This window comes from Pyrgilauda ruficollis, unplaced genomic scaffold (assembly GCF_017590135.1).
Source record: "Pyrgilauda ruficollis isolate IOZ18807 unplaced genomic scaffold, ASM1759013v1 scaffold17, whole genome shotgun sequence".
NCBI lineage: Eukaryota > Metazoa > Chordata > Aves > Passeriformes > Passeridae > Pyrgilauda > Pyrgilauda ruficollis.
In genome coordinates, this window is record NW_024515875.1 from 5205597 (window position 1) to 5218204 (window position 12608).

Genomic DNA, 12608 nt, shown 5'->3' on the forward strand with positions numbered 1-12608 from the left:
TAGCACTGATGCCCCTTTGCACTCAATCTTGTAGACAAAATCCAAAGAAAGGTTCTGCCTACAATGGGGTAAACTCCACAGCATCTGCACTTCACCTTTCTATTATCTGCACACTTATCACAGACAGATGTACTTTCAGATAACTTAAGAGAAAATTGGACAGTTTTCTGAGTTTTCTGGCAGTTTTCTGAAAACCCTGTTCTAATTCTAGGTCTCCTGAAAAAAAAACCACTTAATTATTCAAACTTATGTCTAAAAGGGTAAAAAAAAAAAAAGCTAACAATTTCCAGAGTTTTTATATCTAATGATACAAATTTTCTTGAGAAAAAACTATGAAATAGATAAGTAGTGCTGAGAGTGACAATATATTTGTATCTCTACTATATCATCCTCTTTTTCCTTTCCAGCTGACTCAGTTTCCTAACTACACACAATGTAAGTAGCATTATACGGAGGTGAACTGGATATTTCATAGTAATGCCTTCTCTCTTTCAAAGAGCAACAAGTGTATTGTGTCTCAGGACAGTTCTTCAGTTGTCTGCACTCAGATAATCCACTACAATGCTGGATTCCCATGCTCTACAGTCCTCTCCTCACTCTCTCTTGTACAGTAAATTTGCTTGAGATTCTACATAAGTAAACCTTGTTTCTGCACCTGCCTGAGACTGAACTACCATCCTTGGTATTCTTTTTGTCACATTTAGATTTGTCTTTGGAGCTACAAACTACTCTCTCAATTGGAATTTTTCCGCCTTTGAATAAAGAAGGAAGTAAGATTCTTACGATTTCCTGTTGCGCAACGTTTTGTTAATCAATGTAAAGTTACACAACTTTCTAAAGCTGTCTGCTAGCTACTAATTTAATATAGAAGGGCTCTAAGTCTTATCATCCACTCAGAACAGGTCTAAAAACACATTTCCACACAGTATCTTTTCCACTTGGCAAGAAGGTATTCCTGCTCCTTTTATTTTCTATGAGATTTGAATTTTCTTTAGTTGAAGAATACTGTGGAAGACAGCACTGTATTTTTTTTTAATTAAGAGGAAAAATGAGTTAACTTACCAGAAATGTTAGAAAAAAATCTCAAGCTTAACACATACAAGGAGAACAAACCTGTCTGGGTAGTCAGTCTCATGCCTAGGACCTTTCAAAACCACAGAGGCTTCCTTGCCTCTAGGCAGCCCTTTCAGTTTGCATATTACACACTTCTGACCTCAGCCTTTACAGCCTGATCATCTCTATTATAAAATTTTTCGCCTGCTAATTTTCCAAGGAAACATCAAAGAAACTTTAAACCCGTCACAAAATACCAAAGTCTACTTCTACAGCAAACATGACTAAACTGATACACATAAAAATATTAAAAGTTAATCCCACTCAGTGATCTATAGGGTGCTATTTCTGCTCACAAAACAGTCGAATCATAACTGTCCTAAGGGCATTAAACTGATGTTTATCCATTCTGGAGAATTTACGTTTGGCTTCTGGGCACTAGTGCTAATACATCCAGATCTACTAACATGAGGGGAATTACAAAAAGAGAATGCTTAAGTGATTGCAACTATGCTATTTTATCTCAAGAATCAGAAGTACAAGAAGCAGGAGAATTACAGAACAGACCCACACTAAAAATTTCAAATTATTAAACAAATTAACCATACCATCCTAGAGCTGTGCTTACTAGTTACCATCCTCCTTGACTGAAAACTGGTCTCGGAAGAGGAGGAAACTGAAAGACACCGAGAACTTAACAGATTCTAGAGACGATAAACCACATCATATCTCCCTGATGCAACCCTGGTCAGAACAAATTTGCTTGGAGTAGCACCAGGCTGCTTTTGCGTTCTTCTAGCTCCCAGTGAAGAGGAACTGGGCTGCTCTTGCAAAGCCTCTTCAGAGTTCACCTCACTGCTGCCAGCCAGGGAAGGAAGGTCTCCATCTCCACTGGGGGCTGCCACCAGTGAGCTAAAGCTGTCTAGTCCAGAGCTCTGGGCTACACTGCCTCCCATGGCCTGCCCATTTCAGATCCTCCACAGAAGATGTTATGCTAACACCAGACACAAAATAGCTATGGCCTGAGCTCTTAAAGAGATGTGCATGGCACACATTCCTAGAGGGCGAGCGATACCAGCATTACCAACACTCTTGACAGCTGAGGTTAAACTTCACCTTAGTCCCCCCAGACCCTTTATCAGGCCAGGGTTCCCCTGCAGCCTGGCAGACATGCTGACAATCCTGCTTACAGGAATTCTCAGGTGCCTGGGCACTGCACCAGGTCCCGCTGTGGTTGGCTGGGCTGTGCTGCTGTGGCTGCCTAGGACCAGACACTTCTGTATGTCTGTCAGAAGAGAGGCAGCAAGGCCAGAGATAAAACCAACACTGATTTTCCTCTACTGTATCACTGGAAAGGCCAGCTGTGGCAATCAAACTCATTTCGTGAGAGTATTGTGCCCAAGAATTAACCAGCATAAATTAGAGATTACATCCAGCCTTTTGTCAGCAAGTTAAGCTCACTGAAAAGCAACCTAGTTTACAGCTGCCATTAAAGCAAATCATCTTCCAGGACAGAAAATCAGGAAGATTTTTCCTTCTAAGAATCAGTTATGCAACAGACTCTGGAGGAAAAACAAACACTGAGGAAAAGGGCCAAAAAGCAAAATTCAAATCACTAATTCAGCCAAATGTCTCTACAGAAATAAAAACTAAATCTCCGTATAAACTGAAGTACATAAGCGAAACTTCATGTAATTGTAAATATGTAATGAGTAGCTTATATTCATGGTAATTAGATAGCCAAGTTCAAAGCCTCAGCAGTGCATAGGAAATTGCAAAAAGGTTTATTTTTAGATACTCAATACTGAAAATTTGTAGAGCACATATCAAAATTCCAACACAAAAGAGGCTCTGCTGCTTTGACACACATGACTTTCTCTCTATGCCTCTGGCTTTGCCAAACCACCTTTTCCCACTGAAGGCCACACAGGTTCTCCTTTCCTCTCCAGCTGCTGTGTTTCCACTTACCTGACTGTGTGTGCAGCTTTTGCTTTACCTACTAAACTGTCCTTATCTTAACCCATGACATTCCTCACTTTTACTCCTCTGATTCTCTCTCCCCAGTCCCCGAGAAGAGAGTGAGTGGTTGTGTGGGGTTTGCTGGTGGCCAGCTGCAGTTAAACCACAACAAAGTGTTAAAACAGTTCACTGACATAGAAAAGTCAGTTCTGATTTCTTTGTTTTTGAGGGTAGTAATCACAGCTGCATGGAGGGAATACGCAAGGTACACTTTTTGTCTTTCAAATTTTAGTTGCTTTTTGGCAGCTGTCCTCTGACTTTCCAGACCTCTGTGCTGTGAGAAAAAGGACTATATGGGAAACATTAAGACCTGAGGCTCTGTAAGACCTCAGGACTGTATAGGGGACATTAAGACCAGCACTCACACTGCAAAGCTAGATGTGCACATACATTTTTTGTTTACCTACATCCACACCACCTCTTCTCCCTCCTCCTACCCTCACCACCACCCTCACCCTCCTACAGGCACTCACACTCCCAGAGGGATGTGCAAATAGGGTCACAATTTGTCTTCTGGCAACTCAGAAAAATTAAGAGAAGTTCAAGAAAAAAAAAAAAGGAACAGACAGGACACTATGAAATCTACAGAGATGAGTAAGATTAAAAATAGGAAGACAAAACCTGAGTCTGAACCTCTGTATGTAACAGAAATTTTATCTTAAGTCTAAAAAAAGCCAGTCCAAACCATCCACTTCGCTATTTTTACTCTCAAATGAAGGACCCTAACAATCCTGCCACAGAAAAGCTTGTCCTCTGCAAACATGTAGCTAGGTAAAATCATAGTCCCAGCTGCTGCCCATATTTCTGTAAAAGGAACGTCACTGTGTCTTTGCTGCATGGCAAACTTAGCAGCAGCAGATACCATGCACGGTCTGGAAGAGATAACAGGCGCATTATCAGGAGCAACCACAAAACTCCTTCTTGTGAAAGCCTTTTTTTTTCTTTCAGCAAGCTCTCCAGACATCCCACCTGAGGTGTGAAAGGCCTGGAAACTGCTCCAGCCACTTCCGCTGTTTCCATTTAAACTATCCACAAAGAAGCGATTAGAATGTTGCAGTGTGCTCTGCATCTTACTAAGAAAAAACTCTATGCTCTCACATGCTGGTATTTATTCTGCATTCAAAAATACTGTTTCAGTGCCTGAGTCAAAATATTTTACTGCACTCACTGCTCCTACACATGCTCCTGGATCTAAGTACAGGACACACAAGCGAGGTCATTTTTGCATGGTAACAGTAGAGCATTAAACATTTCCAATACTCAAACTCCCAGGGCATTCTCCAGTACAGAAAGCATCACAGAATCTACCAAATGCTTTAGGTCTTTGGCTCACTTTCATAAACAAGCCTTTCCTACTTTCCATCCCCACTGCATTCAGCAGAACAAGATTTGCAACAGCACAAATCTCCCTTTCTGAGTAATTTTAATCTGATGTGCTAGTGCCTGAGCGGAGGGCCCTGGATCATGGCCAGGTGTCCTGCTTTCACTCTCTTGGGAGGATGCTGATCTCCTGCAGGTGACTGTGCTGGGCAGACAGGAGCGAGGACATGGGAAGCTGTCTCAATAAGATACGTTAAACCTCACATAGGTTTTAATCCTTCTCTTTTTTGCCTCTCCCTTCTCATTCTGAAGTGAACAGATACCTGCATGGAAAGCACATGACCCACTCACTCTTCATGGAAATGAACTGCAGAAATACTAAATGTGTATGAAAGACAATGTATCTGCAAGAGTTGCACATATTGTGAAATACATCCTGTGCTCATACAGTCTCATTCTCCCAAAAACAGGGTACAGGAATGGTCATGGATACCATGGACACATACTGCTTTCTCCTCTGCTATCTGCATTGCTTACCTTCATTAACAGCATGAGGCTTAATAATGCAACAAGTACAGTTTGTGAATTTGGCACTGCTGACTGGTCCACGACCTCCACTGGAGGGAAAGAACAACTCCAGCTCCTGAAAACAATTGTAATTAAACACATTTTAGATTGATCTAGCACACATCAGCTTTTATCATGAGTAACAACATCTGAAGTATCCATAATCACAGAAGATAAACTTTAGTGAAGATTTTTTTTTTCTACAAATACTACTTTCCTAATATACTATCTCAAATGTATCTTCTCCTCTCTGGCACCATTGCTACAATCATAAAAACAGGATTGGAGTATTTCTTGCAATGTCTTCCTTTTCAGTTCTACAATGCAATCTGTTCACACTCGGAGCACTCAAAATGTGATGCAGCAATAATTTGGTAGAGGTGTTCCCAGTTTTACCAAAGCTCTCTCTTTTTCCTCAGTATCCTTCCAAATCCACTCCCTTACACACATTTTTTATTTTTTATTTTTTTTCAAATCATCTTTTCCACTACATGACCAAAAATACGACTACCATCCATTTCTCAGTATGTTTTCTTTCCATATACAAAATGTAAATTTGGACCTCCTTCCAAATTGTTTACATTTTCTTCCTTTCATCTTAAACAATAAATTTCATCTAAAATTGCTGTGTCACTTCTCAAGCCTTATTAGCCCTATAATTTTTTTTAAAAGTCCTACTGGATTGAAGCTGATGAACTCAATTGCTTCAATTTCTCAGATAAATCAAAGGAACCTTCTTGCCTTCAATCTCTTTCTTCCCACCACCACAATTTAGCCATCAGATACCTTGGGTCTTAGACCATACTGGGGTGAACTTAGCAGTCAGGTTTCTTTCCTTGGTGATATTTTTTCCACTGTTCACAGCTTCACACTTTTTCCATATCATTTATTCACATATGTTACACAATCTGCCAGCCAATCAACAAATGTGCAAAACACAGGTTCCGTTTTTGTACCTATCCATCAAATTCAGTAAGAGAAATGATACATCTCTATTTAAGAGAAAACGTTCCATCCACGAAATACTACTACCAAATGTATTTGATGTTTTCCTGTATAACAGTAGCAATGCTAAAGGCCATTTCCTGCAATTGTCTCCCTTAATTAACTAGCTCAACTTAAATGGAACAGACTCTCATTTAGCTCATGCACTTCAACAATTTCTGTAATATCTTCTTGAAGAATTACACAATTCAAACTTGTTGTGCTTTGGATCTTGGACAATGGATCCTGGACAACGGATCTTTCAAAAGAAGGAAAAAGCGCTTTTGTTTTTCTGCTGGCAAATAATCCACATTTTAAGTGGGTATACCTGAGACAATAGGGTTCATTCCTTACATCCTTCTACTGATAAAAGTCTGCATGATTGAAGGAACTTGTCCCACTCTATTAATTGCTATTTACTCTAAAAGAAGCAGCCAGAAAAAGGCAGTAAAATATGTGTAATAGTTAACACTTAGTTTTATCTATTAAAATTCATAAAAGGAAATTAACTCAATAATGCTGAAGGACTTGCATAATGAAAGGCCAGACTATAATCTTGTGGAGCTTAAAAAAAAAAATAAAATCTTTTTCCTTACCCTTTATTCCTGATCTAAAGAAATTACAAAATTTGGCCTGCAGAGAGACAGCAGCTTAGAGTGTATCAGAAACATACTTTCACTTGTTATTTAGCCATCAAAAGAACAATGCAGCATTCCACTGTAAGTGTTCATCTTACAGTACATTCATTAAATGTGGTTGAGACTTCAGTTTTCTGTCAGGAGAGTTCATTTAGTTCCCTTTATCTTATATTTCCTTCTTTTCAGCAAACTTCTGCAGGCACAGCCAACTAGTTTCCATAGCAACTGCTATACAGCCATATAATACTAGGCCCACTAAATTAATAAAGACACAGGGGCACTAAATTCACAATTTTGTTTGATTTATTAAAGATAGGTATCAATAACACCACAAAGACGCACACACCTACAGATGTTCAGCAAAATAATCCCAGCGTCATAAAAATGCTGCAGATGAACAGGGCCTTCAGACAGCATTTCAAAAATAATGAAATGCAACAAGAACAAACTAAAACCTAAGCACATACTTATGCTTCTAACCAAGAATTTATGCTAATAGATACTCTTTCCTACACTCCCAGTTCAGAAGCTAGAACAGTTGTCATGGTAGTACACAGGAAAAAAGAGAAACTTTCACCTGCGTATTTGAAGACATCTAACTATTTAACCAGAGCTCCAAAGACTTTGCTGACTCTCCTTCACCAGAAAAGACCACCTATCCGAACTCTTTCTGAGTCTGCAACATGTTCATCAAGTCAGCCAACAGAAAACCTTCTTCATGTCCACCATCTGATTTCTTGCCAAAACCCGAAGCACAGAGAGAGGACCCAGCAGTTCAGGCACAGTGCAAGCAGCAAGGTGAGCGCTTGGCCAGCAGAAAACTGCCCGAGCTGTGCAGTCAACCTCACAGCCTAACAGCACCAGAAGGGGAGGCTGCCCAGCTCTGCCCTCAGCACCAGGGTATGATCTCTGGGCACATTTTCTAGCACATATTACTTGGCAGCTCATTAGGTATTCTGAGGCAGGTCTCTCTCCTGCTGTGCTACTGCAGCTGTTCCAATTTAAACAGAGGGAAGACTTGAATCAAGGAAGCAACAACAACTGGTATCTTTTCCCAGCTAAAGTGGTCTGCAGCTGAGACACAACAGCGACACATCAATCAACCATGAGATAAATTTTATTCTTGCCATCATTTATTAGCATATCTATCCCACAACAATGCACACAAAAGTCACCTTAATTCTACAGAAATGGTAATATTTACTACCCAGTCCCAGGGCTTTTTCTTAGCACTGAGAAAAGAAACACAGCAAACAAAGTAAAACAGAACCAAACTCCTCAAAGCCATGTCCACTGTGTTACCTCTCAAAGCACAAAGCACTACAAAGTGGCCTGGTTTTTGATTTTTCATTCTGAACAATAACAGCAAAGTAGGCTACAAGCAGAGCACTAGTGAGAACTGTGAAGGAGAACAGATATGTGAAACACAAGAGGGCACAGAAGAATTTAATTGTTTAATCTCTTTCTTTTTATAACCAACATTGGTAGACTATAGGTAGATTACAAAGACTATGCAATTAACTCACGGTTTGTGATGTACAGGAGACATTAAAAATGACCAGGCATGCTCTCCTGATCAAAGCATCCAAGATACCTTTGTGATAAACAAGATTTCTGTTTTCAGTTTATTTTTCTATGCTAAAAAGGAGCACATGAAGAATATGTAAACTAGTTTTGGACTCAACTGTGGAAACAAAATGAGAAATTCCTAATCTGATTGTTAGCAGATGAAAGTAAAAATAAACCTCAGTCAAGAAAGAGTCAAAAACTTACTTTAGCAGCTGAAGCAACTGAATCTGGGCCATGAGCTGCATCTCTGAGGCCACAATGTCCAAAGCTCTCTGAGATGCTGTCCAGTGTATCACTCTCAGTCGTCGTAGGGTTTGCTGGCCCCACTATTGCCCTCCACTTACTCACTGCATCGTCTCCTAAGAGCTCCATAGCAAGGATGGGGCCACTCATTATTAACTGGAGAAGCTCACTGCAAAATGGAAACAGCACATGGTGATCCATGCTACAAAGTAAAGCCAACAAAAATATGACCCAGTGGAGATGCTCAGAACTCAAACTGGCAAGACCTTGAGCAACCTGGTCTAACTTTGAAGCTGACCCTGCTTTGAGGAAGAGGTCACATTAGATCATGTGCAGACATTCCCTTATTATGGTTGTTGGAAAGAAACAACATGTAGATAACCTAAACTCACTCAAGCTACTCTGAAGAGTCTTAGAGTTCAAAATTAAAGGATCCATACTGGTGTCCTGGTAACAGTGAAAGAGAGACCCTGGTAACCACTTGTCTGACTGGAGTGATTCCTAAGCTTTCCTCTTCTGCACAGCAGCATTTCAAGACTCTCATACATGACCTGGATGTGTATCCCACTGACACAACACCAGCACTGCTTTCAAGCTGAATTTTCCACTGCCCCACAGATCTCTCCCATGGATTTTGCCCAGCTAAAGTTCGAAGTGGGAGAGAAGGGAAGGAGTTGAAAAGTCTACGTGGGATAAAGGATTTACTCACATAGTGAGTTATTACATCTTGGCATCAAGAGATTTTAATGGGATGAATCCAAGTAAGGAGAAGAGGTTGTCAGGAGCAGCCTGTCTCCTGTCCTGACCACCTCACAATAGAAAACAACCACCCAAAACTGGTAACCCAAACATTCCATTTAAAAACCAAACAAAACACCAAAAACTATAATTCGGTATCTTCACAAAGCATGCATACCAATAAGCCTGTCTTTTTCACCGTTTAATCTGGACAGAACCAACAAAGGAAAACACTGAGCCTGGTTTCTGTACTATTTTGTTTAAAAGAAGAGCTTTACACAATTATAATGGTGGATGTGCATGCTTCTCCAGCTACCTTCTTCCTAATGATCACTGGTCAAGAAGAGAAGAGAAATCCTAGTAGTTTTTTGAAAAAGAAACAATGTTAAAACTATGAGAAGTTACACAAAGAACACAATAAAAAGCAATTGGATGTCAGGTTCTATTGGTCAGAGTTTGCTTTTTTAGGACAGTTAAATAGTACGCATACATACATCCAAGAAAAAAAGCAATTTCTACACTATTTACTGTACAGACTAATCCTTGAATATTCTTTTTTAAAAAAAATATTTAATATGAAAACCATTATTTTCCAAACAATAGAATTGTTATTTTTTCCTTACTAGTCACTAGACTTACATTGACTAGTGAACTTGCAAACTAATGAATTTAGAGACTAATGAATTTAAAGACAAGATACAACACCAAATATAAACAAGTCGGAGATTTCACACTTAACTGCCTTGAAGTTTCTTGTTTCTATTTGATTTAGAATGCTCTAGAGCCATTTATTTCTAATTTAGAGAAAAATCCTATACAGAAGAGGTAGCCAATAGGACTGTAGGATGGGAGACATGCACATCACAGTGGCAAAGGCTACAGCTCCTCAGACAATTACCATTAGTATATATAGACATCTGTGAAATAACACTTCAGGCAAAATTCTTGATTATTTATCAATATATTCTAGCAGGCTTACTCAGCAAAGAAAAGGCAATTCCAAATCATGCATTCTCTGACTTCCAACACGGTCAGACACAGCCTGGGGCCATGTCTCTCTGAAGGGCTTTGAGCTCAGACCCACAACAAATCAGCTGCTGTGGATGGAGAGCAGCTGGCAATGCTAATTCTCAAGCACTTTGTGACAGTACTGAAACCAGGTCTTTCACCCACATCAGTGCAAACCCACACACCAACATGGCTGAAAAACACAAGGCACTTCTCCCTAAAAGAGGGAGAATGCACAATGGAGAGGGAGGAAAAGAAAGCTGCTGGCACTTTCAGGGAAAGTAGAAACAACTCAGTCTATGGGTCATAAGCATCCATCTGATCAGTTATGGAAAGACTAAGGCTTCTCACATCAGGTGGAGCAGTCTAGCATCATGCAAGTTTGACAGCTGTCCAAGGGTAGCAGTACAGTAAAAACTACCACACGAACTATCCTTTCAGTTATTTATGATTCGGGATACTTGTTACCAAATCAATTCTTACAACTAAGTGTTCCCCCTAATTCTGCAAGCTCCACTCTGATCCTGAAGATACCCCTTCTCTTGGCTTTGAAGTTTTGTCCTGCTAGGAGCATTTTCACTCCTGAGGGACAAAAGACATTCCCCTGATACCACTGGGTTGTAAAATGTGTGAGTTAAAATCCTGAATAGCTGAAATAAGGATCTCTCCCTGGAGGAAGAAGAAAAGATGCATGCTTTGCAAAGGGCTCCACTCAACTAAGACAAGCTCTGATTTTCACATGGTCCTGTGGCATCAAATATGGTAAATTAATTTCATACATTCAATACACATCAAGCTGAAATTCATATACCTACTGATAAAAAGGTTTTGCTCGATAATCAGCGTAGAAATCAGCTGCTTCTTTTCTGAAAAAGTAAAAAGACAAAGATATAGCTATATATATATATATATATATGTACACATAGATAGATAGATAGATAGACAGATAGATACACACAAACATAAAACCCCCCCTGAAAACCACAATTATCATTCAATCAAATATCATTCATAAACATTTCTACAGGCAATGTCTCCCTAAGCTGGACAACTTGTTGGGTGCTCATGTCCAATAACAGAAACTACATTCGAATTTCATATTTTGTGTGGCTATCAGTACAGCTGACAACTCCTCGTTCTCCTGCTCTGAGAAGGATTTACTAAAGCCCATTTCAGGGTCATTGATGGTCCCCACACTCTCAGGCTGAGAAATAAATGCAGCAGAATCACATTCTTGCTCATTTGCTGTTATGTTGCTTTCATCATTCATCAGTTTGAGTGGGAATACTGGAAAATGAAGTTTGGTTTTAAAGCATAAACAATTTATCTGCTCCACTGGAATACTTCTTTATCAAGGCTGGTGTTTGATTAAACTGCTGCATAACAAAATACTGCATAACCTGATTTCCATTCAGTGCCCTCAAATCTTACAAGTTACATAGGCAGCACAATGCCCTCCATATTAAAACTGGATTTCTTCCACACTTTCACACTTCAAAACTCAATTTGGTGGTGCAGTCTCCTCAGGGAACACAGCAGTGACTACACACTGCTTTCCTCCAAAGCAATGGGGTTTCAGCAATGAGGGGTCTCCTCACACTGCTAAACAATAAAGGCTACTAGGCATACCCAGGGTGTCTGTAGCACAGCTGTTACTCAGCCCTTCCTCAGGAGCTGGAAGCAAAAAGATGTCCTTTTCAGCCAGGGTGGTGGCGCTTCCCAAGCTCTGCATTGCCACAGCCACGCTCCTACCAGCACTGGGCTCGGCTACCCAACTACACAGGTTTTGGGGACAACCACAGTGCAGAGCTACCATCCATCCACCGATGGACACACCATTTTGTGGCTTTTCACCCCACCAGCCCCTACCACCAGCCAACCTACTCTCTTCCCTGTCTTCTTCCCCAGATGCTTCTCATATTTTACTATTGCTTACTGAACTGCTTTTTCTGCATGGTAACAGCTAGAAAAATCCATGGAGTTTTTCAGCTCTAAACCTGCTATTCTGCAGCTTCAGAGTTCCTGTTGAGAACACAGGCTCAGTATTGGCTTTCTCCAAATCCTGGTGTGTGCTACTTTTTGAAGCCAGAATTTGTAGAGAAGGACAAGCTCTTCAAGAGGATTGACAGGTGAAAGAAAGCAATATTGCTAACCTCTACTCTAGGTACAGAGTTCATAATAAAGCAGGGCTGTAGGGTGAAATTCCAAATTGGAAAGTTGTCTTTACTTGCAGCACAGTCTTCTGATTTTTTCTGGTCTTCATGAGTTTGCTTATTTTCAGCAGCTCTCTTTCATGACAGAAATTGCCTGCATATTTTTCAAATAACAGATTCCAAGTATGAACAAAGGCATAGTTCTGTCATCTGAAATGGAACTTTTGACACCTCTCTCCCATTTGCAGTCCAGACTTAAACCAAATATTGCCACAGGAAAGAAATAACATCAAGAGCAACATAAGAAGAATTTAAT

At 40.1% G+C, this 12608-nt stretch overlaps 1 protein-coding gene across 3 annotated transcripts in view; it reads right to left on the minus strand.

Moving 5' to 3' along the window:
* The window catches only part of NME7 (NME/NM23 family member 7), a 90938-nt gene that overhangs the window by 49532 nt on the left and 28798 nt on the right, over positions 1-12608 (minus strand). For all 3 annotated transcript variants that reach the window (XM_041463778.1, XM_041463776.1, XM_041463777.1), the window contains exons 5-7: positions 10955-11005; positions 8355-8562; positions 4930-5035 (exon numbers count right to left, since the gene is read on the minus strand). In XM_041463778.1, coding sequence (XP_041319712.1) covers positions 4930-5035; positions 8355-8562; positions 10955-11005 — 365 coding nt within the window. The remainder of the gene's footprint in view (positions 1-4929; positions 5036-8354; positions 8563-10954; positions 11006-12608) is intronic.